Genomic DNA, 13514 nt, shown 5'->3' with positions numbered 1-13514 from the left:
GCTGTGAAGGGAAGCACGATAGACTTTTCAGCCAACCGGCAGCCAACCGGGACCTTGAATTATATAGAGCAAATAAAACATGAACACATTAAGTCAAAGAACATTTAAAAATGAAAACAAAATCCCCACTTTACATGTAGAAACCGAACGAGTTATAGTTAGCTGTAAACACAAATTTTATAATAGAATATAAACTATTCCTAAATATTTGACAGTGGTTAATCGTCAGATGAAGGAAAAATAAATAGGACGGAGTCCTATCCGTCTGTTTCCGTAAATGTGGTGAGAAAACAAATCAACATTTTTCTGAATCTTACATGTGATCAACTTTTGTCATTAATGTGTGCGTAGTGTTTCACTTTCTTTGTGTTTTTTTTTTTTATATTCTTCGTTCATTTGTTGCTTTTAATACAAAAGTGTGAACTGTTTTAACCGTACTTACTATTTTTCACTGCGCTTTAGAAAGAATGGTTTGTTTACAGAGATAATCACCATTGTGAGCAAACCATAACATCAAGAGTACCTTGAATATCAATCAAATACGTCAATTGTCCGAATGTACATATTTTGTTTTTAAGGAAATATGTTTTCGTTTTTACATGTGTCCGAATAAGCATATTTGTTTTGAAGAAACGTGACTCTCTTAGCTTTGATGATGTCCATCTTAATAGTGGTCAATATTGACTTGTCTTGTTTGTTTAAATGGCCCTTTTTGTCCAAAGGGCAGATAATTGATTTTTCAATTGATTTATTTTTTCCATATTTATTGTTGACCAAGGGAGTCCAATATACTGACTTGTAATGGTATTCGGTTTACCATTCGGCCTTCTTCTTAAGTACTGATAAATAGCACTCGCCTCTTCAAATATTGCCAGAGACATATCGAATATGCATTACTTCAAACATCGCAGGAAAGATGAATAACTCCTAATCTATTGTACATACAACTAAAATATAAAGTATAGACTGCTACCCTATACTATTCTTCAAATGTATATCTCTGTGTGTGTGTGTGTGTGTGTGTGTGTAATTTTACTTCTTATTTACCAGGAGCTGATAAATAATATCGGGGTCTGAGTGCGGCGGGTGGGCGTAAACTAGTAGGCAACAGGTTGGTAGGATGGAACCCCTTGAAAAGGACCGCTTAGGTTCCTGTATTTTAAGCGTTTCCATGTTTTTATACTCATTTCTACATGCCTTGATTTCTGTATGAGGAATTTGGAGTGAGCCTGTGTTTAGATGCGAGCTAATTACTCGGTCGACGTGTTTATACTACGCACTAATGCTTAAATCTATGTCAGTGTTCCATCCTGGTTTGGGGATGATGATCGCTTCGTCGAGAAGGTGTTGGGGTTGGTGCATGCAGACTAGGCGAAGGGTTGACGGGTACCATAATGTACAGTTTGTAGCTCAGTAAATCTCTCTCTCTCTCTCTCTCTCTCTCTCTCTCTCTCTCTATATATATATATATATATATATATATATATATATATATATATATATATATATATATATATATATATATATATATATATACTGAATCACTGGCTAGTTATGTTCACGACTGTCACTCATACGCATTCAAACGATAAAAACTCACGATAGAGGTGTTGAAGATCCATTGGAATTATTCATTTTAAAAAATGTTAAAGGACCGATTTCCCTAATTATAGCTTGGCTTCCTCAATAAAAGGAGGTTTATTTTAAAAAGTCCTATCTTTTTGGGAAAGTCGAAAAAGTTATATTTGCATGTAGTTTCGTTTTTAAATTATTTCTTTCCGGTTTCATACTTTGGTGTTTTGAACTACATTTTATGCCAGAGCCAATTGCAACAATCAGTTTGAGTGTCTAATGAAATCAGAGCTTCTGGATAATAGAAAAGCTCAGCCAATATAAATAGTTCCCATTTTCGTATCTTTGATATTCCATACCATTTTCGTGAAATATTGCTTATAGTAAAAAAAACCTGTCGGGAAAACCTTGCTTCAAATATGGCGAAGCCATCTTGACAAAAACACATCTGATTGAAGGTGAGATATTTGCCACTAATTTTGCTGTCAGCTATGTTTTTTGAAAATGATGTAGCACACCAAAGGCACTTAAACAATGGGCTATTTGATTTTATTTTCGGTGAGGCGATGATTTATTCACTAAGACCGATTGTGTCAGTCCGCTGAGGTTATGATATGGTGATATTTACATTTAAACGTGGCTTAATTGTCTAAGTATATTTTCAGTATCTATATAGATACAAGGGGGTTATATACAATTACAAAGGAAAAAAGTTATGGTTATTTTTCTCAAACGTTGTAATATTTAGTAAAGTAAATAAAGATTTGAATTCTTATGTGCTTTTTGATTCCCGTCTGTTCGTTTCGTTTTAATTATTTTCGCAAGTAGATTTAGAATAACTCCACCTTGTCTCGGTGCTTTTTGTAAACGCCTAAGCATATAAACAAAATATATCAGGCATGAAAGATTTATTGCGATCTGAATGCGATAGCAGACATCGTTCGTCAATAGCAAAGCCAGAATTTACCACTTCATCGGTAAACGTCTGTAACCTGACTCTTTCATTTTCTGACAATCTAATTTTCCCAAGACTCCGTTTGTCTAGTCTGAGCTCCCGGCACAGGTGGCGAACTGTCTACGGAAGGCATGAGAAGCGCCAAAATTTGTTTTCAGTAATTCATTAATCGCTCGATGGCGTATGTTCCGTCGATGAACTTAGAAAGTCAATGTGAGATCCCGCAGAGAGCCTTGACACAAGCATGCTGCGCGCAGAACCCGTAGTCGGCTCTTGGCACATATATTTCTCGAGTGGGTTTTTGATGCAATGGGGAACTAATAAGTTTTATGAGATTTTTTTTATTGATTAAAAAGCCGCCATGTTTCAGATGATGACGTGATTCTTCTTTTCCCCGGTATCAGGATCATTACTCGTGCATCGGTATGCGAGGTTGCGTGTTTTCTGGGATTTTTTTTTAATGCAGCTATTGATGGGAAAATTAAGTAGTTGTCTTTTGAGATACTGCACGATTTTGTTTCTTTTGTTTTTTCTTTACAAGAGTTTCCTATATTCAGACTTGAATGTTATTTAACAATTTTTCCCCTATATTTTTTGTTTTTCCTTAGTCTGAAATGGTGATGATTACGTTCAAATGTATGTAATGTCAAATGGGATAACCAAGGTTAAGGAATGTTTAGATACAAATAGAAGAAGAAAAAGAAATAAAGAAACCTGAGCGTTTGCTCTGACACGTATATAGCGTTTGATTAGTCTAGACAGAATTGATGTCTGAAATGTGTTTTACAGAATGGCTTGTTCAGAGAATCCCAAGTTCAACAGAAGACCAATGTGTGGCACAACACGTTTGTAGAGGAGCAACTTTTTCCACCCAGTTTACAACAGCTTACCCAAATGTGTCAGATTTGAACGGATTAGGTTTAACCGGACAACTATTAAAAGCGATACGAATCCCGCCCCCAACAAATCACAAATCACTCTACTCTTCATCCGAATAAATGATGTGTGTAGCTGATCAAGCAAAACATTTGTTATAGTATATAAGAAAATAATATGGGCAAAAGCATTCGAAATCACAGTTACTCAAGAAGAAGAAAAAATATCAGATAACACATGAAACGTATATTGCATCATAAGCATACAGCAAAGGGAAGTAGGCAATGCAGTTACATTGTGAGTTATGGTGTTGTTGTTGTTGTTGTTGTTCTAGGGTTTAACGCCATTTTTCAGCACAAGATAGGCTATACATGGCGGCCAGTATAACTGGCGGAGGAAGAACCCTGAAAAACCCAGGGAAGAACCACCGACCCACGAGAAGCTACCGGCAGGCTTTCCCACGTACCAACGTTAGCCGAGCCTTGGACTCGAACCCACGCAGACAGAGGTGAGATGGCAGTGATCCGTAACGGAGAGCGCTTTAGACCACTCGGCCACTCAGGGCCCCGAGTTATGGTGTTACATATCATCTTGGAATTTGGTGTTACATAATGTGTGCATCCTTTGTTGTTACGAATACACTGGTGCAGGAGTGAGAGTTGAGATCAAGTTAATATTAATATCAGGGTTTTTTTCTATAGAATAACCGCTCTGGTGGAATAAGTGGTTAGAACGTCCGGCTGAATGCGTAAAGTCGCGGGTTCGAACCCAGGCCGAGTCATTCCAAAGATATAAAAACGGTACAAGCAGCTGCCTCGCTTGGCGCTCAGCATTAGGAGGTTATTGTTAGGACTGTTCGTAGCGATAGACTGGAAAATGACTAAAGCTATGTTATAAATTCAAATGGCACGCCCACACACACACACACACACACACACACACACTTTCTATATAATTCTATACCCTAAGAATGTAATTTAATGCCACATAGTTCAATCTTGAATCATGATTTTTATATGCTCTTTTTTACACACCAAAACAATGTTTGCTTTCACCACGGTAGCAGAAAATGGCATATTGTTCTACTGCTGTCCATCCGTAAGTTCTTAAGACTGCATGTCTGTATGTCTGCATGTCCAGATGTCCGTTTCAAATTCGTTTTAGCACGAAAGTACCCAACCATGAACCTTAAATCCATACAGTTTTGCTTATGATCATAAGTAGATTTTTGAACCATTACAGCAACTTTTATTATTTTAAATAAAATTCCAAATATTTCCTTTTTTTCTTTTTCTCTTTTTATCCTCATTAAGCGAAAACCTCTCAATTCAGACAAATTATATGTAACAGATATATTTGTAGTCGTATGTAGAACAGTTTAATAGATTTTCAGGCAATTACAGGAGTCTTCGACTTTTTTGTACTCGTTTTGTGAACCTTTTGGGTTTAAACAATTTAGCAAAAACAAAATGCACTTGAGATAGAGCCATAAAATCTGGTGTCTATGTTTGTATATATATGCATTTTACCAAAGTAGATTTTAGTCCCATTATAGCCACACGCACATAAAAAAATACATTTGTTTCATCATTTTTGAATTTCTGAGACCTGAATTTGGAGGGAAGGGGTCTATGACAGCATACGTGATTTGCAAACATAAATCTGTTTTCAGTTAAGGATGATCACTGGTAAAATTTGGTGTACAGATGATTATACATAAGTTAAGGGTTAAAGCAGTCAGAAACTGCGAGACAATTTGTAGGTTGACGTATTCCCATGCAGGGCCAATATGAGAGGCATTTAAAAAGTTATAAATATAAGTGGTCTGCACAAGAGATTACTTTGTTAATGAACTTCACGTTAGTGCATCCACTAAAAGTACTCCCGTGCATCCCTACACAAGTTGTCAGCCTGGTTACCCAATTAATAAATAACATTTTGTATTCACCTTTTTGGTATGTTGTTCATACGGCGAAAAAAAAAATGCACTTCAGTCCGCATGGTGGCTTTCAAATCGTCTGCCCCTAGGCGAATCTTCGATAACATGATTCATTCAAACATGATTCATCCAAAAATCATTTTCTAGCTAAATCAAGTCTGTTTTGAAGATGTGGCAAACAATAAAAGCTCTGCTTCGTTAGGACATCTATCGCGATGGCTAATTTATGCGCTGATGCTTTGTGGTCGAGTTGATGGATATATCGGGTAAGCCTACTGATGCGCGACAGGATGGATCAGTAACGCTATGCAACTTTTGGTAACACTTTGGAGTCCTAAAAATCTCCAGTGACACTAGAGAGCTAAGCACAGGTGCCTGGCTGACAGTGCCTTCTGCATCAAAAAAAACTTTTGACAGTCCGACTACAATGAGCAGATTTGTGGTCTCGGTTCTTTTCCTTCTATCCAAACTTTATTATTATTAAATCCATGTTTCATCACCTGTGACAATCGCATTCAAATGCCTCTTGGCACTCTTTTCATAATTGACGAATAGGTGTTTGGCGATTTCAAACCCAAGTCCCAGATGCGGAGCCGATCTTGCACAAACCTTTCTGAGCTCAAATATACTTCATTATAGTTAAGAAAACCCCTATTGTTATAATGCCTGTGATAACAGAAATATCTTCCATTGTTTTTTGATCATCTTGATTAATTGCGCTGTTCGCAGCAGCCATTTCTCTCTCACCAATCGCAGACAGTGGTCTTCCAGAACGTGGGCCATTTATGGATTCGCGACGATCGAAACCATCTCAAACTTAATGCGTATGACAGAGAATTACACCCATAAAAACTTTAGCAAGGTGGTCAGTTACGATGTCTAGTAGGCCTCAATGTAAGATGGTGCTAATCTGACATTAAGTATGACCGTCGCGGCAGCTGTCTTTAAAATCCATTTTTCGCCACGTCTCCTTTTCTTGAAAAGACTATTATTGTTACTTCTTACTTGGTGGTCGTATCTGGGGTTCTACAAATGTTGCCGCAAAGTACTTTATTAGAAATTTATTTTATCTGTCGATCAGCATTAAATTTATTGACATTTTCAGGCAAAGAAAAAGCTTATTACAAATATTCAGAACTTTACAAATATTCCCCCCCTCCGTACATAAATTAGATACATGTACATTGAAATAAGCAGATGGTGAGGTATTTTTTTCTTTAAAGTGACAGTTATCGGTCACGTAATAATTTAATGGTAACGTCGTATCAAGCTGCGCATTAAACGTATATTTTATAGAAGCGGACATGGTATAATATACAGTATTTACCTGTTTACAACGACATCCAAATACCAACCATGTAGTCATTGGGATGACTTCGTTTAAATACGCCAGCATTTGGAAAGGTGTATAACCTGAAAACCTCTACAGGTTATAGTTTATGTGGTTCAATTCTTAATTTATTTTAGAGCATTTATCACAGGGTGTTGGGGGAAACAACGAAAATGTATTAATGATCATGTGCTTTCAGCAATATTTACTAGGATCTGCCAAATCTTACTAAATGCGATGTTTTCACAGATGTTTTGTGCGTTCAGCGATCAATTCCTCCATGTAAAGTTGTGATCTTAAAGTTACAGATTTCATTTGAGGGAAAACATGATGTCCACCGTGGAAGGAGAGATTGAGATAGGAAGAGATTACGATAGTGCTTTGAAAACTTGGTTGACCTTTGCAACAACATGTGATTTAAATTCTCCTTCATCTTCATAATCATAAGCTTTTGGGAAAATGTAATAACGAACATTAATTTAATGAAATTAATATAAGTATTTTTTTTTAAATTCACAAATGCAGCATATGCCATTGAAATAAAATGATGTCTTGCAACTCACTGATTCTTTTCAGGTGCTTTTGCGAGATTACGGCACTACTCAGATGGCGAAAAGGTGGCGGGAACCAGTTCTCCGGGGCCATTACCCGACGTAGTCCCAATATCCCGGGATCGTTCAATCTCCCTCCCAGATGTTCCCTCCTTTAGACGCCGCCAAAGCGAGCTCGAGGTTGGGCGGGAGCTTCGCCGAATAAGCGACGAGTTTCACTCGTCTTATTCCCGAACTAGCAGAGTACGGGTAAGTTAGGTCGTACAGTTTCTGTTGAAATGTAAATTGTCCAGTATGACGTCACATACAGTAAGACCTTCCATTATAATGTAATTATTCCAGTTCACATATTGAACGTTGGTTTACCCGATTGTTGTATTGGCGGATATAATTTTTAATGACGTACAATGGATGGTTTCCTTTTCATTTCAATGTATAAAAGCAATTTTCGGATAAAACAAACTTAGATTAATGATATTTTTTTTTATTAGCATGATGAAATCGTTAGCTTTGGTGTTGAATAGACTTCTCAGACAACCGAAAAATGCTCGGCAGACGAAAAATACTCGGCTTACTATTTAGCGAACATTTTTTTCTTCCAAATTGACGGAGTTTGTCCTAAAAAGAGAATTTTTATTAACATCGGATTTTTAAGATTTTGAGTTAAGTTCTGTATAAAAAAAAAAAAAATGAGACAAGATTATTGGAGTTATAAAGATTTGAAATTGTATACAAAGCTGCATAGGTGTCTTTCTGGTCTCAAGTCAGACACCATTGTGGGAACCTTGACATCAGTCTTGGTTATTGAATTTGTCAATGTTCCATGAGTATGTATGTTACAGGATACTTGACTGACGGCTGTAGGAAGTAGGACGAGGAGTTAAGGAATTATACAGCATTTTTTTCCTTAAAAATAACAATAAAACGGCTCATTTTGTTATCCGCAGGCGTGGTGTGCGAGACTCTGATATCCTCCATTTACGTTTTATTTTTAGCGCTATGACTCGGGATGGTGGGGGGGGGGGTATGGGTGATTACCGGAGAAGCACATAGAAGAAATGGGAGGGGCAAAAATTGAATATGTAGCAGAAGCGTCGCGATTTGTATCGGCATTTTACTTTAAGCTCTACTAGTTATTCACCAGGATAGTCGTCCGTCGTCCGTTCGGGCAAGTTTGTTATCGCCACTCTGCCTATACTATCGGTACGATTGTCACTAAACATTACAGACATGTTTATCCAAATGTTTAACTAATCCTAAATAAAAATGGTGCCTCTCAAAATCCAATATGACCACCACGGCAGCAATTTTTAAAAGCTTGTTATTACTACCAGTCAGTAATAGATGTTAATATAGATATTTCACCAAAAGACTTCTTCTGAGGTCACGTTGATTCTAAGTAATAGAATGTGCGATCTTATATCCAATATGGCTGCTATAGCAACCCTATTGAAAATCTTCTACTTCTCGTGGATGGAAAGTGATGTCGACATGGGGTTTTCACAGGACTACTTATGATGTCTAGTTGCTCCTCAAGCCACAGCAGCCATCTTTAAAATCCATTTTCACCATTTCTAAACGGAAAAGTCATATCGACATTAGATTTTCACCAGAAGGAAACGCATGGAGTCTAGTTGGGCCTAAATGAAAGTGTTCATCTGGTATCCATTATGGCCACCAGGGCGGCCATCTTTATAATCATATCATTGTACTTCAAAAGTAAGGGTCATATTAACATGTGGTTTTAACAAAACGACTTTTTATGATATGTAGTTGATCTTAAATGGAACTGGTGACGACGTTACATCAAGTACGGCCGCCTTTTTGGATTCTTGGGAATTCTTTTGGCCTGTAGAATGTCATTCCCTTCGAAGGACTATTTGCTTCTTCTTTCAAAAATAAAAATCGATTCACGTAGCTCTTGAATGTTTCAATCGTTTTACAAGTCTTCTTCGCTGTTTTCTAGGAACTTGAAAGACATTTGTCTTTTGTGCAACTAACAACTACACGTTGAAGGAGCATGCATGTTTTGATTTTCCAGTAACTCACTTTATGGTCCTCTCTAGTCGTCGTTATATCTCATATATTGTAGAATCAACGTATTAGCTCGTAGTTACGTTTGGTAGTTTATTTTTCAACTGATTCGTTCGATTATTTGTTTAAATTTTTGTAATCGCTTGCCTGGCAACCGATCAGCTGTTTTTGAAGCCGTCCCCTGTATCAGCGTTTTATCGACATGCAGCTTTTCATTTGCATTAACTCTTATATTTTATTTTTCTGAGCTAAAAACAGACATAAACCAATATCAGGCCTACTTTAAATTTCGTCTGTTTAAAGGGAGAATCATTCGGAAATAAGGGTTCCTGATTTTCAGATGACGGCATTGGAGGTAAAAAAATTTTTATAAAATTAAGAGAACGGAAAACACTCTAGGTTTCAATACATTTATTTAAATTTGAAAGCTAGTATACCTGGAAGGCTTGCGGTAATGAAACTCTGTTATTTTGTGACCACTGAGAATATTTTCTCCGTACAGAATTTGTACGGCATTTGCATTATCTTTTGCAATGAAAGAACCTGTGCTGATTTAAAGGTCTCCAAACTCGCTCATAAACACGCGCTTTCGATAAAAGAATCTGCAATTTTGACCAATGGAAACGAATGACAATTCAGTGATGACTCATCGATATAAATATATACTGCCTCATCCGGAAAGTTACCTGGTTTACTGTATACAGAAAAATATATCCAAATGTTTGAATTATGGATGGCCATTTTACCGAAACAGAAATACTTACAGGTTAATTTCGTTATACCCGTAATTGATTGCTTCATTGATTATTAATCAACCCCAAGAGACTGAGTGTAAATACTGCCTATTTTCCTTAAATAATCCACTATTAACAATTATCTCATCACATCAGACTTAGGCCTTCAACTTCACTTTGTGTTTAATGTTAATTAAATCTCAGCCATTGACGTAATATGGCTACATTTAGAAAATGACTAATGACATTTGCGCCGTTTTAAGAATTTCAGCTCTGGTTTTTCGCTTTATTCATACAAGTCATACTTGATATCATGTTCCCTGTCATCTTAACCGTATGTCTGCTGCCAAGTTTATAAAAGAAGTTGTATTCCAAATTGTATTAGATTGAATCTAAACCTAAGGCTCATTTTGTTTTGATATGGCGGTACTTTGTACCCCGGATCCGCTTTACTATCAAAGAAACATTTTATTATACTTATTGCAATGGAAGTTTCGTGTTGCACCATACATCTCTTTTTAAAGTGATGTCTTTGACTTAATTAGTCGTGCTTTCGCTGATTCGTTATATACAGCAGACAAATGTTCAAACATTTTAACTTGACATTTAGAAAAAGATCAAAAGGAACCAGACAGACAAAAGAAGCGAGTAGTACTTTCGCCTCATCAATCCAACCTTGCCTGAAATAATTTGCATCAATACATAAACCTTAATGTTACCATACTCTTTGTCCAATGAAAGAAAATACTGACAAAATAATAGAAAGCAAGGAGATTTAATCACATCTCGCTTTCTTCACGTTTTTGATAATTGCAAATATACCCACACTTTCTAGCTACTTTTCAACGATAACATGAATTCTGAATTATACCTAGTGCCATACTACGAAAACCTTAAAATGTTATATATAAACTCCAGAGGCGTAGCTATGATATTTTGCGCCCGGGGACGAACTATAAAATTGGCGCCCCAGCCCCCTCCCCGTTTAATCACATTTTTGAATATTACCCTTGTTTACTTATTATAATGTAACGTTGTAAGCCTCATTTTGGCGCCCCTGTACCTTGGCGCCCGGGGACATATGTACCTCCCTGCCCCCCCCCCCCCCAGCTACGCCTCTGATAAACTCTGAGTATTGTTGCTTGGAAGCTGATTTTTCGTCTCTTAATTGGCCCCTCAGATTTTATGAGAATGCTCTGCTCAGTAATTAGCATACCTAATTCTTTAAAATCGGGGTGGGGTGGGTAGGGTGAGGTTGTAACAAAAGATCATTGTGATTGATAGAGGATTTTGAAGGCTGCTTGTGTCGTAATTGGCGGTAATTATGTGAAGTCCACGCTTTGTAAATTCATAAAATATGATTGGTTATGATACTTAACCCGCCGTACTACCTAGTTTTAAGGGCGTTTAGCCGTAAAGAATAATCGATTTTCGGTTTTTCTTCTCCGTTTGCTTATGAAATATCGCCTTCCGTAGTATCTAAACAAGGCATGGAGCTACCGTGTTATAACTAACTGATAGCGGTGGAAGATTCGTTTGTAACAGCTTCACCCAATCCTGTATCAGTTTCATTTACCATTTGAATTATAACCCGTTAGAATACGTAATTAAACTTGTTCCAACGAATATATCAATGGGTGTCATCCATATGATAAAAATATTGGTTGTCGTGTAGGTGAACAGCGCCAGTTTCAGAAAGATTCCTCATGATGTATAAACGGGTGGGGAGGACAGCTAGCGACCCCACAACTCTTCTAAATATGACCGTGAAACAATCGGAACGAACGTTTCACAGAATCAATTATCTTTATAGTTAGCTGGTTGCAGTTATGCAATGCGGATGTTAAACTGCATGAACTTGGTTATGAAGCCAGGCATAAATAATGATCCAGTCAAATTGCTTAATACTAGACTAAAGTCCAGGTTTAAATTATGTTTATGAAATCCCGACAACGTTTTACAACTTAAGTAAAATGATGTTAATTATATGATTACAGATGATGGAGTATGATGTAAATGTGTACCAGACCTTTTAGGCGACATCCGCTGGAGGTGAGCGGGTAGATTATTGATTTGAGATTTATCATTTACATAAATACGAATTACAGTAATAGGCATTCCATAACAGATGCATGATTACCCCATACATTGTCCCATGATGTAATTGGAAGTGGGATATTCAGTACGTTCAGGTCTTGATTAAACCTTTGTTGAAAAAGTGTATATCGATTATAACTATATCATCGTCGAATTACGTTAATACAATGGGCAATTTTCCCCCAACGTTTAGCATCATTGCATGTAAGGCTGTTTAGTGTGAAGGCAACGGGAGTGAAGTGTCCTGACCACGGCACACCGGACTGGTCTAGACAGGATTCGAACTGGCGGCCGACTGATTTTCCAAACTGGCATTGATACCACTGAGCCACAGCGGTTCCCATCATGCATCAGAATTCATCGATATGCATATGTTATTATACGGATTCACATTAATTTGAAACTAACACGGACTATATTCTGGTGCTGGAATTATTCCTCTGAAATTGCCGATAATTTTGTATTTGCACGATTTCACCCGAGATCAGATATTGAAAATATTATTGCTGGCATTTAAACAATTATACATAAAGTAGCCCAGCTTGGAAAATTTTGTATACAGTATTTTAAATGCCAAAGAACGTCGTTATTATCTTTTATTCCATGATTTCCGTGAGAGTTGGTTTTCATTGGATAGTACGTCACATGATGTGTAAACGTTCTCCATGTTGACTGTCCCGTTTAAACATCTACAGATTTCTTCAACAAATCTGAGCTCTTGTAATAATGATCTTGACGTTTTGTTTTTACACAAATAATGGTTTGGGGGAGTTGGGGATTGGCGGAGTCTTGTCGTTATAATACTCAAATATGGCTTGCTGTTACTGACAGTAGCAAAACATAAAAATCTGCAAAACAGCTTTGTCAGAAAGCATTCTGGCATTGGGAGATTTAAATATCGGACAAGTGTTACTGATGTACCATCCGGTATGGATAGAGATACAAGAAATAATATATATGTAATCAAGAGGATTGGAATAAATTTCAACATAAAGGAGTGGGGGGATTTGGATTTTTAACGTGGCTTTAACAATTTATCAGTCATATCGCTACGATGTCTGCATTGTGGCAGTTTGTAGTGATGTCTATCACTGGGGCATCATGCCGCACACAAGTAGCATATATCCAACTCAGTCACATTATCCTGATACCAGGCCGACCAGACCTAACACTAACCTCTTAATGCTGAGCGCCTAGCGAGGCAGCTGTTAGTACCATTTTTATAAGTCTTTGGTATCACTCGGCCGGGATTTGAACCCTCCACCTCCCGCATCCGAGGCGGACACTCTAACCACTAGGCAAAGGATCATACTGACTCGATTTCTTCGCCTTCGCCAATTGCGTATGCATGTGGTTATTAGACAAATGTCAGCCAGGTGAGCGATCTTAGGCCCACTTACACCTCTTGTATCTTTCAATAAAATTA

General features: G+C 37.3%; 1 protein-coding gene across 5 annotated transcripts in view; it reads left to right on the top strand.

Annotated features, from left to right (window-relative positions):
• Positions 1–13514, top strand: part of LOC149808171 (uncharacterized) — a 55998-nt gene that overhangs the window by 24068 nt on the left and 18416 nt on the right. For 4 of the 5 annotated variants that reach the window (XM_089974110.1, XM_089974086.1, XM_089974094.1 and 1 more), the window contains exon 3: positions 7249–7472. In XM_089974110.1, the coding sequence (XP_089830236.1) occupies positions 7249–7472 (224 nt within the window). Of the gene's footprint in view, positions 1–7248; positions 7473–11988; positions 12044–13514 lie in introns of all 5 variants that reach the window. The other variant, XM_089974118.1, reaches the window with a different exon arrangement.

Source organism: Sinohyriopsis cumingii, chromosome 1 (assembly GCF_028554795.1).
Source record: "Sinohyriopsis cumingii isolate HCF-2022 chromosome 1, ASM2855479v2, whole genome shotgun sequence".
NCBI lineage: Eukaryota > Metazoa > Mollusca > Bivalvia > Unionida > Unionidae > Sinohyriopsis > Sinohyriopsis cumingii.
This window is presented reverse-complemented; position numbering and strand designations above follow the sequence as displayed.